This window comes from Canis aureus, chromosome 16 (genome assembly GCF_053574225.1).
Source record: "Canis aureus isolate CA01 chromosome 16, VMU_Caureus_v.1.0, whole genome shotgun sequence".
Taxonomy (NCBI): Eukaryota; Metazoa; Chordata; class Mammalia; order Carnivora; family Canidae; genus Canis; species Canis aureus.
Window position 1 is genome coordinate 60,327,543 of NC_135626.1, and position 17,380 is coordinate 60,344,922.

Consider the following 17,380-nt stretch of genomic DNA (forward strand, 5'->3'; position numbering starts at 1 on the left):
GTGTGTTCTGGGAAACACTACCATCTTGGCCGAGTTTGCCGGCGAAGAAGAGGTGAATCGTTTCTTAGCCCAAGGCCAAGCACTGCCGCCCACCTCCAGCTGGCAGTCCAGTACCGGGACCGGCCAGACGCGGCTGGGCGCCTCGGGCGGCTCCCACGGTCTGGTGCGGAGCGACCCTGGCCATTGGAGCGCCCCATGTCTGGCAGGCAAAGGGAGCAGCGACCTGCTGTGGGGCGGGGTCCCCCAGTACTCCAGCAGCCTGTGGGGCCCGCCCAGCAGTGACGACGGCAGGGTGATCGGAAGCCCCACCCCATTGAACACTCTGCTGCCTGGCGACCTCCTCAGTGGGGAATCCATCTAGCACCGACAGGACCCCCATGGGCGCCACAATCATCAGCACCAGGAAGAAAAAGCTGCCCCTTTCCAGTCCGGGTGGCGCGGAGGACCCCGCTGGACCTGAGCAGCCCGGCAGCCCTTTGAGTACCTCTGTCCAGACTGAAGACGAGCCCTGGCCGCAGTCCTTGCGAACTGTTCCCGAGACAGTGCGGGCTGCGCTTGGTCAGTGTCACGTGCTAATGACAGGATGTTCCTCATAGCTTTTTATTTTGTGTTGTCTTATGTTTGTATGGTGTGTTGTCGTTTTGATTTTTTAAGTATAAAAGCTGCTTAGAATAGTTCTATCATGAAGGGCACTTTTCAGATTGTGGGCTGGAAAGGGTTATTTTATCAAGGGGGGCGGGAGGGAGGGAGACGAGAAAGCCTATTTAAAACGAGCCTGTGACGATTATGCACATTACCAGAGGCGGACCCCGTAATCAGGGGGAGCTGGTGTCCATCACTGGGCGCAGAGCGCGGGCTCCACACGGCGGGCCTGGTGGCCTAGACCGGCAAGCTGCACAGAGACAGCGGCCTGCGGCCTGCTCTCTGCTCCCACGGGTCCGCCTATGCACATTACCCTTGTTCCATTACTTTTTCATGCCATTTTTTTTATCCCAAAAAATATTTTTTAAAAGTTAAAAAAAAAAGACATATCAAACATGCAAATACTTGAATCCAGCAGGCCAATAAGGAAATGTGAACACTTGCCGCGTCGAATTCTACACTTCCAGGCTGACATCAGTGCACAGAAACAGGCTCTAGGAAACATTTCTGAGTTCACAGCCTATGTGCGTGTGTGTGTGTGTGTGTGTGTGTGGAAACAGAAGCGTGTATGCGTGTGTGCACGTGCGCGTGTGTGTGCACTTTCTGTGTTTGTGTGTTCTGTGTGTGAGGGATTTAACTGTGGGTTTTCCCTTTTATTCAGTATATGCTTTTTTTTTGGCGCATTGGTCAAACGTTTGTTACTATTATTAGCTTCTAACTTTGCACTGAGTGTCCCTGCCCTTCCTTTTGCTAATCCTATACATGAAAGAGAATTCATAGGACAGGGCCGGTGACAATTCATGTGTAAATGTTTACTCAAGGACTCTGTTATTGCGTTTAAAAATTACAGTGTATATCTCTGGAGAAATAATATGTATACCTACCTTTAGCAGCTTTTTATTGTGGACTAATGCAAGAAACTGATTACCAGAGTATTGCACCGTGTTTCCATGTGGAATAGAAAGTGAGAGAGAAGACAGCTGTTGCAGAAGTGTGGCCATAGATCCTCGCGGAGAGCCGATGGCTCCGCGGGGGAAACGGAGACAAGCACTTGGACGTGGGTGGTGACCGCTTTTGGAGGGGCCCGTGCTCAGGGCTCCCACCTGTTTACAGACCTTTTTTTCTCCTTCAGACTTTAAAATAAAAAAATTTTAAAAAGGAATTTAAAAAAAAAAAAAAAGAAAAAAAAGAGACTTCCGTGGTAAAGAAACCTATTTTCAGAATGCAGATACGCTACTTCAGAGCTCTGGGATTGAACAGTATCGTCGCTTCCCTCCGGCCATCGTTGTGGACTGTCGATTGTTCCCCGTCGTTGAGGCGACGAGACGTTGTGGTCACTGTCTTGCACATGCGGATGCGCTCTCAGGAAAGCCAGGGTTCCCGAGGGGCAGCTCCACACCATTTCATGTATTTTGTAACCCAACTCCTAGCACTGAAGATGTTATTAAAAAACAAACAAAAAAAAAAATAAAGAAAAAAAAGAAAAAGAAAAAAAACACAAAGAAGGAAAATACCTAATCTCTAATGTGTAGCAGTTACATATTTACCAAATAACGGACTCAAAAGAAATAGATGTTTGAAGAGTGCTTTATATATTAAAAATTGCTTTATGTTTTAAAAATGATCAATGTTTTGATTGTTTTGCAAGAAAGACAGACAATGGAGTAACATACCCTCAAGTATGTTTAAAAATATATGAACATTGTGCTCCCTGCCTGCTTGATCAGGAAACTTGTGCATTACATTTTTTTTAATTAGCTTTTTAATGGTTTTATCAAAACAAAACAAAAAAAAGAACAAAAAAAAAAAAAAAAAAAAAAAAAGAAGATCCTGCAAAATTGCAGATCAACAAAAGCTGGTTTTATAGAGGATCATGAACTATGCACAAACTGGGTTCAAGACTTGTTTTCTCAAGTTTAGTCGTGTATTTAGCTAAACAAACCTTCCTCAGAGTAATAGCATCTCATTGCCATTACATGCGTTCTATATATTTGATGTATATATCCTCACGTATGTATATCAAATATATGTGCGTGCGTGTGTGCGTGCGTGTGTGTGCGCCAGACAGCTTTCCATGCTGCCGCTTAGCATCGAGTTGTAGAAAAACTGATATTTTAAAATTGGGGATGGAAGTAAAGACTGTTTGTTTTTGTTTTTTGTTGATTTTTTTTTTTGACCTTTTCTTTTGAATTAAAGATGTCTGTAACTCTGAGATTAAAAAACAAGTTTGTGGCTTTTAATGTTTTTTCCTCATAGAATGTGATCGTTGAAAAACATGCACCGAAAGTTGCTTTCAAAAGTACAACGCTTTGTTGGATCTTAATAAATGGCAATTTTTTTCTTGGCTGTTCAAATAAATGTGTTTTTTTTATTTTTCACAGACAGAAATCATCAATTTTCCACTTTATGTACTTGGGGAGAGCTGCTCTGCTGTCTGTAACAAACTCCCTGACTCTTCACAGTATCCTTAGAGTTCACGTAGGTAATTAGATGGACTCTGAGTATCAATTGCTTGACTCAGAATTTTATCGTTTGTGGCTTTGCAGTTCGCACCGAAACCTTCCTCCGAGTCGAGAGGCACAGGAGCGTGGGAGCTCTCCACCTCGGCCACTGCCTGAATCCGCCGCGTCTGAGGCCACAGCCAGGCCCCGTGTGCCGGGTGTCTGGCCCAAGGACTGTGGCTCCATCACCCGCAACCCAGTCTGGGCATCAGAAAGATTTGGACCAAGGAGAGTTACAAAGGCGTTTTGTGTTTCCTGGACAGTTTATTCATTTATTCTGGTAAAAGAGCCTAAAAAAAACTGTGAAAGGTGACATTCACAAAGCATTTTGCACAAGCAGCACAGACCTCAGGGCGCTGCAGGAAACATGGTCTCTCTGGTGGCAGCTAGAAGTCAAACACTGGTGGTTGCCTCAGGCCCACTCCAAACACCATGGCCTTCGGTCAGTTCAGCGAGCATCAGTGCTTCTGATCACCAGGATCATAAAGACAGTTTCTGGGAGACTAGCCAATGTGTCCTCTGTGACCTGTTGCCCAGAGGCCAGCAGAAAGAGCCTCTGCTCCCCTTCCTCGTCTTACCAAGCAGGTAGGACCGGGGGTGCCTAAGGCAAGGTGGTGAACCCCTGGCTCGGCCCAACCTCTTCAGAAAGTCATGCAGGATGGCACTGAAGGGGTCACGGTGGGGAGTAGAAGGGAGAGGCAAGGAGGAATGGGAGTGAGGCAGCGGCCAGAGCATACCCTGCACTGCCGAGCCAGTGCCTGTGTGTCCGGGGTTCCTCTGGGGGAGCACCTGCCTCCCCGGGAGGACAGGGTCAGGGCCTAGAGAACATCCAAGGGCTGCACCAGAGGTGGCCCTGGGCCCCAGGGGCCGGGTTGGATTTCGACAGCCTCGGGAAAGCAGGGGATGGACGGGATCTGGAGTGACAACTCATGAACCCGGAATGGGGAACAGGAGCCCTGGTACCACAGCAGGAAAGGAGGTCGGTGTCTAGAATCAAGAAAACAATAGGTATGGAACTGCACTTTCTCCAGAATTGTTCAGAAGACACTGGGCGAACAGCAAAGACAAAAGGGGTGCTCAGCGGGTAGCAGCAGGGTAGGCAGAGAAGGGGGTGTGCGAACAGTGCGGAGGCCGCAGAAGCGGAACAGAGGAGAGCGGAGCTGCTGAGTACGTGCCCACGGACGGGAGCGAGAGGGAGGCCAGTGTTTCAAGAGGTTCTTCCCCAGGACAGCACATTTGGGATAGATCCATGGAAACCTACACGGGAATCACGACTGAGGCATCGTTCATTTAGCAGCTCTGCCCTTCACGCCTCAGTGGAAACGCAGTGGCCAAGCTCTACTTGTGTGAGACTGCGACCTGACCAGGAGCCCCAGTAGCAGGCCCGGCCTCCCAGTCTGGCGCCCCGGCTGTGAGAAACCAGCAGGTTTCCAAACGCCCCCTCAGTGGGCAGTGCTGCGTTGGGCTCACTAGACCTGCGTCAGCTGCCACGGAGAGCACAGCGGTGCTGCTCAGCCGGCTGCATGTTAGAATGACCTGGACGTTTTTTAGAATCCTAGGGCCAGGGCACCTCCCAAACCAATGTGAGCAGAATCCTGGGGGGTGCACCTGGGGCACTCGAGTTTTAAAGTCTTACTAGTTGGTTCCGTTGAGCAGCCAAGGCCGAGAAGCAGTGGCATGCGGGAATCTTGTCATTGGGCTGAAGTAGCTGTCAACCTCCCATCCACCGGCGTAGCAACTGCAAAGAGTTTGGCAACTGTGGCTCACTTTTTTTTTTTTTTTTACTTTTTATTTTTTTTTAAGATTTATTTCAGAGAGAGTGTGCAATGGGGAGGGGAGGAGAGAGAGAAGCAGGTGCTGCCGCGTGTGGAACCTGACTTGGCTCCATCTCACAACCCCCGAGGTCATGACCTGAGCTGAAATCAAGAGTCAGATGCTCAAACAACTAAGCCACCCAGGTGCCCCTTTTTGGTTTGTTTTTTTTTTTTTTTTTTTTAGCAAAACTCCTGGCCCAGGCATGGTGCTGAGCGCTGTGCAGAAGCCATGTTTGCTCCAACAGCCCCATGAGGAGAGGAGCTGAGCGGGCAGGTCACAGAACAGCTGCTAACAAGGGTCAGAATCCAAGCCCGAGGCTCTCCAGGCCCAACAGCACAACGGGAGGCAGGTGGGCGTGAAGAGCTGGCTCACGGGGTGGCGGGGCTGGCAAGGCTGCAGCCTCAAGCAGAACACAACTGCTTCCGAATTACTTCAGAAAACCTAGGCTTTGCCGTTACGGTCTTTCCACTGATTGGGTGAGGCCCACCCATGTTAGTGGGGACAACCTTCAGTTGGCGGATTGTACGGATGAAACACACCCACGGAATGCCTCGACAGCAGGACGGGACCCACACAGCCCTCACACCCTGTCACTTGTCCTGAGCAGCTTGTGCTGGCCTCACAAGGCTTGCCAAGCAGGGAAACCTGGTAGCGCGGCTCCAACCAGAAGCGCGTCTTGTGCCCACCCACCCCACAGTGCACCTGCGAGCACAGGTAGGCGCCAGGACGGACGTGGCCCAGAGCCCGGTGCTGGCCTCACGCTTTCAGGACTTGCCCCAACTTGTCCCGTGGCGCTCGTGCCCGAGACGCGGCCAAGAGCTGTCGGGGGTGCCGCTAGCCGTGCAGGTGGGCTCCTCGTCCCTCCGCACTGCCTCGCCCAGGCCCCAGCCCTGCTCTTCGGGATGCCCCGGGGACGAGGAGCAGCGGGACCCATCGCTGCGCTCGCCTCCTGTTCCCCACCTGGGCCACGCCTGTCCCCCAGCTCCCGCAGACGGGGGACTTGGGCTCCTTCCCGCCCTCTCCCGTTCCCAGCACCCCACAGGATCTGGGGTCTCCCCACCACCGGCCACAGCAGCCACACCCCCTCCTGCCCCAGGCCTGGGTGCTGGCCGCCCCTCTGCCTGGCAGGCCCCTCTCCCTGTGGCTCATGGGAAACTGAGAGGCCATCACCTCCAGGCTGTCCACAGGGCAAGGGGGTGCATGCAGCACAGCGGGGCTCGCGCACACGCAGCAGGCCCGGCCAGAAGCACAGGATCCCAAGAGAAGCTCATTTTGCAAAACACATTTTATCAATAAATAGAGTCCCAAGCAGGACATGGTCCCCTGGGTGCCCCCTGCCCCCCTGCAGGTCCAGCCCTCATGGGCTGCAGAGTCCGGAGCGGCGGCTGTGGAAACGAGGGGTACCGGGCACAGGCCACACCTGTGAGCAGACGCAGAGCCAGAGCCGCCAGGCCTGTCGCTGTCCTACCAGGTGTCCAGATCGCCCGCCAGCTGCTCGGCCTCCTGGGTCCTACCAGCCCTGCCGGAAGGGGGGGGGTCGGTATGGGGCCCCGTGACTTTGGGGCGCTGGAGGCGAAAGTCCCTCTGGCGACTCCCAGCAGCCCTCAGAGGCTGCCCTCAGGCCTCCCAGGAGCTAGACAGACCTGCGGCTCCCAGGGTTGAGCCCCGGGGCCTCGGGCTGCACCAGGGGGACCGAGGCGGCAGCTCCCAGGCACCCCGACTTAGAAGGAAAGGAGCCACAGCGCCCAGCAGCACGGGAGCAGAGCTAGGGAGGAGGGCAGCAGGGAGGTCGCCGCTCCCAGCGCCCCGCCATGCCCGGCCCCCGCCCCTCCGCGCTCCCGCCAACCCCTCCACAGCCCCTCACCTCCTCTCCTTCCTCTCGTAGACAGAGTGAAGCTTGTTGATCAAGAAGATTTTGTCCTCCCCCTCCTGGAAAGGCCAGAACGCAAAGGGTGAGGGGACAGAGGTCGTCCACCCATCTGTCCCCAACAGCCCTGCTCCAGACCATTCCACGAGACAAGCACAAATTAAAGGGCGGAGGAGGCACCAAACGAGGACGAGCCAGGCAACGGGCATATGTAGAGAGCTCAGCTTCCTAGTGGCCAAGGCAAAAAAGGAATGTGGTCGGGGCCGCAGTGAAGGCCACAGCCAGCCTGACTTGATCTAAACCCGGTCCCGCCACTTGGTGGCTCTGTGTTGGGCCAGTTCCCTCCTCCCTGACCTCAGAGTCACCGTCTGTGAACAGGGGACAAGTGTCTGCAGCTCAGGGCCTGTGTTAGCTTTCCGCTTTCATTCTAATTACCACCAACTTGGTGGCTTAAAACAACACAGGGTCACATTTCGGTTCTGGAGCTCGGAAGTCCGAACGGCTCTCTGGGCGGGTGATCGGGGCTCAGCCAGACTGGTTCCTTCTGGGGACTCCCGGGGAGCACCTTCCTTCCTCTGTCTGGCTTCTGGAACCTGCCCGCAGCCCTTGGCTCGAGGCTCCTTCCGTCCGAGTTGGTGGGGACAGAGGACTGTGCCCTTGAGTCGGCCACCCTGGCCCGGCCCCGCGGCCCCGCATCCCGGGCAGGGCCCGGCCTGTGCGCGCTCTTCTCCCGCCCAGAGAACCCGCAGGCGGGGCTGGGCTGCTCCTCCCGCATCGGCGCCCCACCGCCACCCCGGCGCAGCCGGCGCCCGCAGGAGGGCAGGAGCTGGCTGCCGAAACCGGCCTCCGGCAGCTGTGGCCAGTGCCCACCGCAGCCGAGACGCCCGGCCCGCAGCCCTGCCCGGTGGGTGCGCCCCGCCGCCCCGCGTGTATCAGGGAAGGCGACGCGGGGACCCCTGTGGTGTTATTGGAACCCCCAAGATGTGGGAGCTCAGGGACCTTCCCGCCCGCAGCCCCTGCTCGGCATCGCTGAGCCAGCAGCAGGGTCCCAGGCCCCCCGCAGCCCAGCCCTGTCCTGCCCGCCGACCCCCCGCGCCGGACCCCCAAGTCCTCCTAAGACAGTGATGCAGGCGGCCACCAGCGCGCGCCATGAGGAGGTGCAGCCCCCGGCCCCACGTGGACGCCGGGCCACGCACACAGCTGGCCCCAACATGGCTCAAGCACAGGCATACAGTGCGAATCTAGCCTTGGGGCGGGTCAGGGCCCACCCAGGGCAGGACACGAACCCCCCAGACTCTGCAGTCACCTGCTTTGAGCAGGATGGGGGGCCCAGCAGCCGAGCAGGGAAAGGGCCTCCCTCGGGGCAGGCGGACCCCCAGGGGCCCACCGTGCAGTGGGCGTCCCTGGTCCTGGGCCCGTCCTGCCTCTCACGCTGTGATGACAAACTGCAACGCACTTAATAAAGTGACTTAGGAGGCAGCCCTGGTGGCTCAGTGGGTTTAGCGCCACCTTCAGTCCAGGGCGTGATCCCGGAGACCCTGGATCAAGTCCCACATCAGGCTCCTTGCATGGAGCCTGCGTCTCCCTCTGCCTGTGTCTCTGCCTCTCTCTCTGTGTGTTTCTATGAATAAATAAATAAAATGTTAAAAAAAAAGTAAAATTTAAGAAAATTAAAAAATAATAATAAAGTGATTTAGGGCACCCAGGGGGCTCAGCGGTTTAGCGCCGCCTTCGGCCCAGGGCGTGACACTGGGGTCCTGGGATCGAGTCCCGCATCGGGCTCTCCGCAGGGAGCCTGCTTCTCCCTCTGCCTGTGTCTCTGCTTCTCTCTGTGTCTCATGAATAAGTAAGTAAAGTCTTAAAAAAAAAAAGTGACTTAAATCCAGGACTGCTTTTAACCTTACTCCACTCCTTTGCAAAATGAGGGCACTGAACAGGATCCATGTCCCAATGTGAGTCCCCCAAAGAGTCCAAAAACTATATCCTGAGTCTCAAAAATCCTCACAGAGGTTGCACCCCCGCAGGCCCGCACGCCCTAACATGCCACCCTTCTCAGCTGGAGCCCAAATCCCAACCCCCACCCCGTGCCACCCTGAGCCCGTCCCCTGGAGCCCTGTCCTGAGGGGTCTCTGCGGCCCAGGTCACTCTCCATCTCTGCTCAATACGAACCACACCTACTAATGGGGAGAGCCTTTCGGCAGCCGGGCTGGGGGAGCTGTGCCAGCTAGCAGGTGGCCCCAGGGAGTTGGGGATGCTGTGCCAGCCAGGAGGTGGCCCCAGGGCGGGGAGGGGCACTCACGTTGCTGATCTGCTCCTTGAGGAGGCACATGACCCTCCGCTGGCCCTTCACCACCTGGATGTTGAGGTAGATGACGGCCCTGCGGGGAGCCAGACACACGGGCGGTCGGGGGGGTCCTGAGCAGTAGCCGGGGAGACAGGACGGCCCCACCGGGGTTCTCCTCCCCGACACCCCGCCTGCGCACACTCACAGCAGCAGGGCCGACACCAGGTAGACAGGGAAGGTGTTTTCCACCAGGTAGCGGTGGATCCAGGGCACCCAGGACACGCTGGGGCCCGCCTGCTCCAGACGGCGCACCCACACCTTGCCCGCCTCGTACATGGTGTCCAGGGTCCGGAAGGGGCCGCAGGTGCTGGAGGGCCTCACCCTGGGGGCGGACGGCGGCTTGAGCCCTGAGCCGGGCACGGGCAGCCCCCCGAATCCAGGGGCGGCTCCACACCCCCCGGGCAAGGACCCACTCACTGCCACACGGCGTAGCAGAGGAAGACGGCGGCTCCCAGGAAGGAGGGGAAGCAGAGCAGCGAGACGAAGACGGTGCTCATGTGCGAGGCCAGCCACGGCCTGCGGGGCGCCTGGCAGTTGGCCATCAGGCTCGTCTGGGGACAGAGGCTGAGCTCGGCCACCGCCCGCCCGACTTCCTTCCCCAGGCCTGGGGGGGCAGGGGGGCATGAGGGGGCAGGGGGGCAAGGGGGACAGGCTCCCCACTCCCGCTTCCTGATTGGCAGAGGGAAGATCAGGCACCGCAGCCACCTCAGGGCCGAGGTCCTATGAACGTCGCCCCAGCAGCCTGGGCACACGCCGCCCCGTCGAGCAGCCGGACAGAGAGGCCAGTTCTCAGCCACGGAGCCCGCCCAAACCCCAGGACGCGTCGGGCCGCCCGGCACCCACCACGCACCCCAACGGGCTTCTGGCCGGCCCGGGAGCGCGGTGGGGGCGCACTCAGCCGACCCCACGGTGCCCCGGGCTGCGGGGCCCACGGCTCTCGGGCGGAGGGCAGGGCTCAGCGCCGCCAGCCCAGGGCCCACCCGGCTGCGCCCGCTCCCTGGGGCCCCGCGGGCACCTTTACCTTCTTGATGTAGAAGAGGCACAGCAGCTTGATGATCTGTATGGCGGGGAGGAGGGGCGAGAAGAGGACCCCCAGCCTGGGGAGGGGGAAGGGGGGCTGGGGTCACGAGCGCTGCGCGGCCCCGGGGCTACACGGCCTGGCTCAGGTCACCCCGAGAGGCCCCGCGCCCTCCGCGACCCAGCCCACGTCGGGCTGGCTTCAGGTCCCCAGGGAGGGGCAGCACTGTGCCCCGGAGAGGTGAGGGACCGGGCCCGCGTCACCGCACCCTGCCAAGGGGGCCCCGCTGCAGGCCTGAGGGGACCCTCCCCGCGCGGGCCCGGCGGCCGAGGGCAAGCGGAAGACGCTCACCAGGTCAGGGTCTGCCCGTAAATCAGCTCCAGAACGTTCCCGGCAATGTCAAACTCCGGCTTCTCCCGCTTGAGCTTCTTCTCAGAGATGAGCCTGCGGCAGAGGAGTCCCCAGGGTCACGAGGGAGCACGGACCCCAGAGCCGGGCCGCAGCAGGCAGGCGCCCGGCCCACTCGGGTCCTCCGCCGAGGGGTGCGGGCTACGGCCGACTTCCACTTGCTCTTTTTTTTTTTTTTTTTTTGCTCTTTTTTTTTTAAGTAATCTCTACGCCCAACTTGGGACTCGAACTCATGACCCTGAGATCAAGAGTCACACGCTCCCCCCACTGAGTCAGGCGCCCCACGTCGTGGTCCTTCTTCCAACGCCCAGCTCTAAACGTGCACAAGCAGCATCAAACGTTTTACTGACTGTTAAACATCCCATTTTATTTTATTTTTTTTTTTTAATTTTTATTTATTTATGATAGTCACAGAGAGAGAGAGAGAAGCAGAGACACAGGCAGAGAGAGAAGCAGGCTCCATGCACTGGGAGCCCGACGTGGGACTCGATCCTGGGTCTCCAGGATTGCGCCCTGGGCCAAAGGCAGGCACCAAACCGCTGCGCCACCCAGGGATCCCTAAACATCCCATTTTAAAAGTATTATTAAACTCACATATTCCCGGAAAAAAAAAAAAACACACAAATAGAAATAAAAGCAGCAGCAGTGCCAGCGCCCGGGAGCCTTCTGGAAACGACCCCCGCACCCCCATCCTCGTGCATTTCCCATCCTCCACGGAGGCCTCCAGCAAGCAGCACCCAGGTGGGCAGCGCCCAGCCCCCCGAGGGCGGCCCAGGGGCTCAGCGGCACACGGGCGGGGCCGGGTGCCTCACCTCCACACCAGCTCCCCGAAAAGCGTGTCCAGCAGCACGAAGATGAAGTCCAGCACCATGAGCCGGTACAGCTCCTGGCCCACGAAGTTCTCCCAGCACTGAAAGAGACCGGGCCTCGGCCCCTGACCTGCTGGCCGCCACCCTGCCCGCCACCCGCACCCCTGGCAGCAGGGCAGCGCCCTGGGGGTTGCCCTCCCTGCACCCCCACCTCACCTGCTCCTTCAGGACGCCCACCCTGCGCCCCAGCCAGTGGTAGCAAAGAATCCCCAGAATGACCATCTTGAGAATGAGGTTCCTGTAGGGGACGGGGAGGCGGGGAGGGCTGAGAGCGGAGCGGGGGACAGAGGCCGCGCCCCAGGAAGCCTCCACCTGCCCGGCCTGGCCGCGCACCTGCAGATGGCCACGTACACCTCCAGCACCGGGGAGTCGTGCCGCTCCAGGGCCGCCAGGCAGCGGTACAGGTAGGGGGCGCCCAGATTGAGGACGCATACCACGGTGGGCAGGGCCAGCAGCGCCCCCTCCTGCTCCGTGGACACCGGGCTCTGCAGGAGGAGGGGCGGCGGTCACGGCAGGGGCCCCATCCTGGGGCCGGCTCCACCCATGGGCCCTGGCTGGCGGGGGCTGCCCCGAGGGGCCCCCAGGTGGAAGGAGCACCCGCGGCCCCCATGCTCCCCCCACAAGGCCTCCCAGTCAAACCACACAGGAAGGGGGTGGGGACGCAGGTGTCTGGGAAAGCGAAACAGAAGAGGCAGGAGGAGTGAGTGAGCAAGAGCGAGAGGGCGGGCGGGCAGCCGGGGTGGCGGCGCGGGGCCCCAGTCACCAGGGACCCGTCTGAAGTAAGCAGGGGCCTGACCCTGTGGCCAGGGCCGTGGGGACTGTCCGCCCTCGGCCCGCACCTTGATCATGAGCTCCGAGAAGGCGTAGACGGCCACGGTGCAGCCCAGCGCCGTCCCCAGACACAGCAGCCACACGAGCCCCAGCACGGCCACCTGCCGCAGCCGCCCGCACAGGCTCCGGGGAACCTGCCGCAGCTGCCACTCAGCCAGCAGCTCCTGGGGGCAGCGGCCAGCCCGTCAGGAACCGCCCGGCAGACACGCAGACACACACGGGGACCCGGGGGTGGTCCCCTGGGCAGCCCAGGGGGACCAAGGGGCCGCCCCCCTCCCACCCCCAACACCACCACCCAGCCCTCCTCGCCGCTCCCAGGCTCAGGCTGCATCCTGAGGCCTCCCTCTTCCCCTCCCTCCCCACCCCTGCCTCTGAGCCCCCTCCCTGCTGTAGAGGTGGGCGGCCCCCCAGCTGACCAGGAGCCCCGAGGCACGAAGGACACCCCGGCCAGCCACGGGAGCTCCCTGAGGGCAGGAGGGCCCATCGGCCAGGTCAGAGCTGGGGCCCCCCTGACACAGACCCCAGACACGCAGAGACCTTCCCACCAGGCCCTGCTTGGCCACTGGCCTTGGGCAGGGGACTGACCCTCGGAGGTGGCTCTGCTCACGGGCAGCAGGGGACGCTGAGAGTCCCTACCCTGGGCTGCTGTGCTGAGCCCAGGTGCGCATGGGCAGGAGCCCCAAGAGCAGCCTACTAGGCCTCTCGCAGGGGAGCGGCAGCCCCTGGGGGTGGGGACCACCTGACATGGAGTCCGCACGGGGCGGGGGACAGGCCACCAGCAGAGACCGGGCCTGAGCACGCACGCCGCACCTGCCAAACAGGGGCTCCCAGGCGTTCAAGTCCGCCCTCCCCATTAGAGACGCACCCCGGGACGATTCCCGGTGCTAAGCCGTGTCTCTGGGACCAGGCGCGGCTCTGGCTGCGTGGACCTTAGTGTGCCCGGGCCGGGTCTGCAGGAGCCCAGCAGGTCGGGCGGTAGCCCCAGGGGCTCCCCCGTCCCCGGAGTGGCTCACCTTCAGATGGGTTCGGATGTTGTCGTGCTGGACGCGGGAGGCCCGTTTCTGAGTCACCTTGTGGTCCCAGGAGCAGAAAACGGTGACGGCATGAACCCCTGCCGTGCTGCCCACCCGGTAGCTCTCCCCAAAAGAGTGCGACATGCTGGGAGGAGCAGAGCCAGGCACAGAGGTGACGAGGGACACAGAGGCCGGGGGAGAAGGCAGTCAGGGAGCTCCCTGCAGCTGAAACCCCCGCCCACTCTGAGGAGCCCTCAGGGTGCCCAATGGGCCTCCGCCGACACCCTGCCCCTCCTCCAGCGCCGCGCCCTGGGCCGCCTGCTGCGGACTGCTGGCCACCCATCAACCCGGCTAATTCGGTGCCCACCAGCCATAGTGGCTGGCAGAGGGCGGGCTCCATCGCCCACTGAGACAGTGGGCGCCTCCCGCAAGACACCGCTGCAGAACACGGTGACACCTCGGGCCTCTCGCACTGCCCATCCAGGACCCAATCACCCTCCTCTGCTTCTTCCCTGCCCACTCGTGTTTAACCTCCCTGTGGGACATGAGCACCTCCCCTCAGAAGCCAGCCTGACTCAAACTCTCCTCACTCCTCAGCAAACACCTCTGGGGCTCTGGATTTTCCCAGCCCGCTCCCTGCTGTCTTCTCCCCTAGACAGCAAGTGCCTAAGGGAACCAGGCACCATGCTCATTCACCTTCCTGCCCCGAGCTGAGCATGGTCGATGTTTGTGGGTGGAGGGGATAAATGGTTGGGTGGCTGGGTGGGTGGATGGATGGATGGATGGATGGACAAGTGGAAGGAAGAATGGGTGGTCAGAAAAATGGGTGAATGGATGGATGGATGGACAGATGGACAGATGGACGGAAGGACAGACAGACTGAAGGATGGATGGATGGATGGATGGATGGATGGATGGATGGACGGATGGAAGGATGGGTGGATGGATGGATGGATGGACGGACGGATGGAAGGATGGGTGGAAGGACGGATGGATGGATGGAAGGATGGACAGAAGGATGGATGGATGAAAGGAAGGATGGATGGACATAAGGATGAGTGGATGGATGGATAGATGGAAGGATGGGTGGATGGATGGATGGATGGATGGATGGATGGATGGACAGATGGATGGACCAATGGATGGATGAGTGGAAGGACAGATGGATGGATGGATGGATGGATGGATGGATGGATGGACAGAAGGATGGACAGATGGATGGACAGAAGGATGGATGGACAGATGAATGGATGGAAGGATGGATGGACAGATGGATGGACAGATGGATGGATGGAAGGATGGATGGATAGAAGTATGAATGGATGGACGGATGGAAAGATGGATAGATGGAAAGATGAATGGATGATGGACAGAAAGAAGGATGGATGGATGAGTGAATGGATGGATGAATGGACAGAAAGAAGGATGATGGAAGGATGAGTGGATGGGTGAATGGAAGGATAGAAGGAAAGAAGGAAGAGTAGATGGATAGAGAGAAGAGTGGGTGGATGGGTGGAAGGAGGGACCCGGGAATGAACGGCTGAGTAGACGATCAGTAGTACACAGAGCCGAGGCCATATGGTGGGGGGCCATTACCTGTACACCAGGGTGATGCAGGTGATGAAGAAGGCCACGCCCACAGTGAAGAGGTAGGCCAAGGGCATGTTGTAGGGCAGGCCGTCTGCCTCGCGGCTGCACTGACCGCCGTCGAGCGGGGGCACACACGGCTGGTTCAGCGTGGTGTTACTGTAGTAGCCGTAGTACATGACGGTGTGGGTGAAGCGGCCCTGCAGGGAGGACGCCCCGTTGAGTCAGGGACTCTCCCGCCTCCCACACCTGACCCAGCCTCAGGCTTCCAGAAGCAGAGGGACAGCGGCCACGGAGCAGGGCGAGGGCAAGGCAGGGCGGGGAGGAGGACACGGAGGGAGCCCGAGGGCCACAGCCATCCCGGGGCTCCCCGGCCCCACGGAAGTCGGGGCGGGACGGACACCAGGGAGAGGCTGGCCGCAGCCTGGAGTCACAGCACAGGCAGGGGTGGGGGCTCCCCGGGGGAGGCAGGGCCCCCACCTGCAGAAGCCCCCGGCCGCCCCGACGGCTCCCTCACCCCGGCCCAGCCCTCACCGCGCCGGTGAGCAGCTCCAAGCCCGTGAAGGCGGGGACGGCGCCCGGGGAGGCCGGCGGCGGGAAGGCGGCCTGCACGCCCACGAGGAAGGCCAGCAGGGGCAGCAGCAGGAGGGCGTTGAAGGCCAGCAGGGTCTTGAGGAAGAGGAAGTAGGAGAGCACGCTGGAGCCGAACTGGCCTCCGATCCGCTTCAGGGCGTAGCGCCAGGGCATCAGGGCGTGCAGCCCCGAGAGCAGCCCGAGCCCCAGGCTGTGCAGGGCCTGTGGGGGCAGAGGCGGGAGGGGGCTGGCCTGAGCTCGGGGCCCCCGCCGGGCAGCCCGGGCCCCCCCAAGACAGGTGGCTCCTACCAGGACGCAGGCGTCCCGCAGCCGGCCGCAGCAGGGGAGGAGTCCACGCCGGCCACGGCGGCCACGCCGCTTCCGCGTCAGGGTCCGGCTCTCCTCTCTGGGGGCAGAGGTGGCCTCAGGGCTGGACCGGGACGGGCCCCAGTCCCTCCCGGGAGCCACCCGCCGCGTGCCCAGGGCGCTGCCCCCCCCCCCCCCCGCTGCCCAGCGCAGCCAAGGAAGCGGGTCTCGAGGCCACGGGCACTGACCGCAGGCAGCGCTTCTCGGCCAGGCCCAAGGGCATCCCGCGGAGCACGTGGTCCCGCTGGGCCACCGGCAGGCCCTGGAGCTCCTTCACCAGGAGGAACCGCTTCTCTACGGGAGGAGGGGCCCTGTCAGCCCCCCGCCACATGCCCCTCTCCTGCACCTGTCCCCGGGCCCCGGACAGGCCCGCAGACCTCAGCCCACCCGCCCAGGCCCAGCCGGCCGCTCTCCACCTGCACCATCCACACCAAACCCTGCTGTGGCCCCCACTAGTTGTCTCCACTCCCCCACCTCAGCCTATGAACCCTAACTCTCCTCCTGGGTCCCCACAAGCATCTTGCTCTGACCTCACTGTCCCGACCTGTGACACCAGCCCTGCTGTGCACCAGCCTCCCACCTCAGGGCCTTTGCACAAGGCCCTCTGCTAGTGTCCCTTCCTCCAGGGAGCCTCCCTGGATCCCCATCGTGCCACCTGCCTTTCCTCAGTCACCCTCATCTGAGCTTGAGTCTGCTCTTCCATTTAGCTGGTTCCTGCCTGTGTCACTGAGCGGAAAGCAAGCCGCGGGACAGCTGGGCCTGGTCTGCTCGCCACCGTCACAGCCCGAAGCCGGCAGCATGTGTCCCACCCGAGCGCTCAGCGTGGGGGCGTGGGGGCTCCATCCCCGGGGCATGGGTCCGATCGCTCACCCTCCTCCTCCAGGGCCACGGGGTCCAGCTCCAGGTCGTAGAGGCGGAGGCTGGGCCGGGCAGAGCGCCCCACGCCCCTGAGCTCGGGCCGGCTGACCCTGCGCCGGAGCCGCACGGTGCGGTTGTAGTACTGGGAGATGATGGCCCCTCGGCTGCGGCCTGCGGGGGTGCGGTCAGGGGCAGCGCTGGCCTTGCCCCCCAGCCCCCGCCCCTCCCAGGACCCAAGGAAGTCCCTTTCCAAGAGGCCTCCAGCACCACCGGGTTCCCAAGGGTCTATTTTTAGCCCTATGACTCCGGAGTCGTTTTTGGAACCCAGTGGGGCCGCAGGGGCGGTGCAGGGCCTCCGGGCAGCAGCCGGGAGCAGGGTCCGAGATCCCCGCCTGAAGCCCCAGGCGCCCCGGGGTGCGGGGGGTAGAGGGCCCACTCACCGATAGTGCGGCTGGGCATGCTGGCCAAGATGCGGAGTGTGGCCGTGCTGTGGACGAGGGGGTCCTCGGGCCCCAGCAGGGTCTGGTGGCCACTGCCTAGGAGGCGGGAAGACACATCCAGAGGTCCCGGAGACCCGGCTGGCCAGCCACGTCCGCCACCCCATCCCACCCCATCCCCACCCCAGGCGTGCAGCCCACTGGGAGCGGCATCCTGCCAGGCCGGGCGGGGTGGCCAGGCTCAGCACCCC

The 17,380-nt window shown here is 60.8% G+C and overlaps 2 protein-coding genes across 10 annotated transcripts in view; one reads left to right on the plus strand and one right to left on the minus strand.

The window, feature by feature from the left end:
* Positions 1 to 2,508, plus strand: part of TNRC6C (trinucleotide repeat containing adaptor 6C) — a 152,011-nt gene extending 149,503 nt beyond the window's left edge. For all 4 annotated transcript variants that reach the window (XM_077854393.1, XM_077854392.1, XM_077854391.1 and 1 more), the window contains one exon: positions 1 to 2,508. In XM_077854393.1, the coding sequence (XP_077710519.1) occupies positions 1 to 361 (361 nt within the window). In that variant the 3' untranslated portion in view covers positions 362 to 2,508.
* The window catches only part of TMC6 (transmembrane channel like 6), an 18,997-nt gene continuing 4,040 nt past the window's right edge, over positions 2,424 to 17,380 (minus strand). For 3 of the 6 annotated variants that reach the window (XM_077854406.1, XM_077854403.1, XM_077854404.1), the window contains exons 4-21: positions 17,133 to 17,228; positions 16,705 to 16,863; positions 16,023 to 16,128; positions 15,778 to 15,874; positions 15,430 to 15,690; positions 14,905 to 15,095; positions 13,309 to 13,453; positions 12,304 to 12,459; positions 11,798 to 11,949; positions 11,621 to 11,702; positions 11,408 to 11,505; positions 10,539 to 10,631; positions 10,191 to 10,266; positions 9,587 to 9,720; positions 9,315 to 9,491; positions 9,125 to 9,203; positions 6,823 to 6,887; positions 6,226 to 6,477 (exon numbers count right to left, since the gene is read on the minus strand). In XM_077854406.1, coding sequence (XP_077710532.1) covers positions 6,423 to 6,477; positions 6,823 to 6,887; positions 9,125 to 9,203; positions 9,315 to 9,491; positions 9,587 to 9,720; positions 10,191 to 10,266; positions 10,539 to 10,631; positions 11,408 to 11,505; positions 11,621 to 11,702; positions 11,798 to 11,949; positions 12,304 to 12,459; positions 13,309 to 13,453; positions 14,905 to 15,095; positions 15,430 to 15,690; positions 15,778 to 15,874; positions 16,023 to 16,128; positions 16,705 to 16,863; positions 17,133 to 17,228 — 2,222 coding nt within the window. In that variant the 3' untranslated portion in view covers positions 6,226 to 6,422. Of the gene's footprint in view, positions 4,882 to 6,225; positions 6,478 to 6,822; positions 6,888 to 9,124; positions 9,204 to 9,314; positions 9,492 to 9,586; positions 9,721 to 10,190; positions 10,267 to 10,538; positions 10,632 to 11,407; positions 11,506 to 11,620; positions 11,703 to 11,797; positions 11,950 to 12,303; positions 12,460 to 13,308; positions 13,454 to 14,904; positions 15,096 to 15,429; positions 15,691 to 15,777; positions 15,875 to 16,022; positions 16,129 to 16,704; positions 16,864 to 17,132; positions 17,229 to 17,380 lie in introns of those variants that run through there. The other 3 variants (XR_013355001.1, XR_013355000.1, XM_077854405.1) reach the window with 3 other exon arrangements.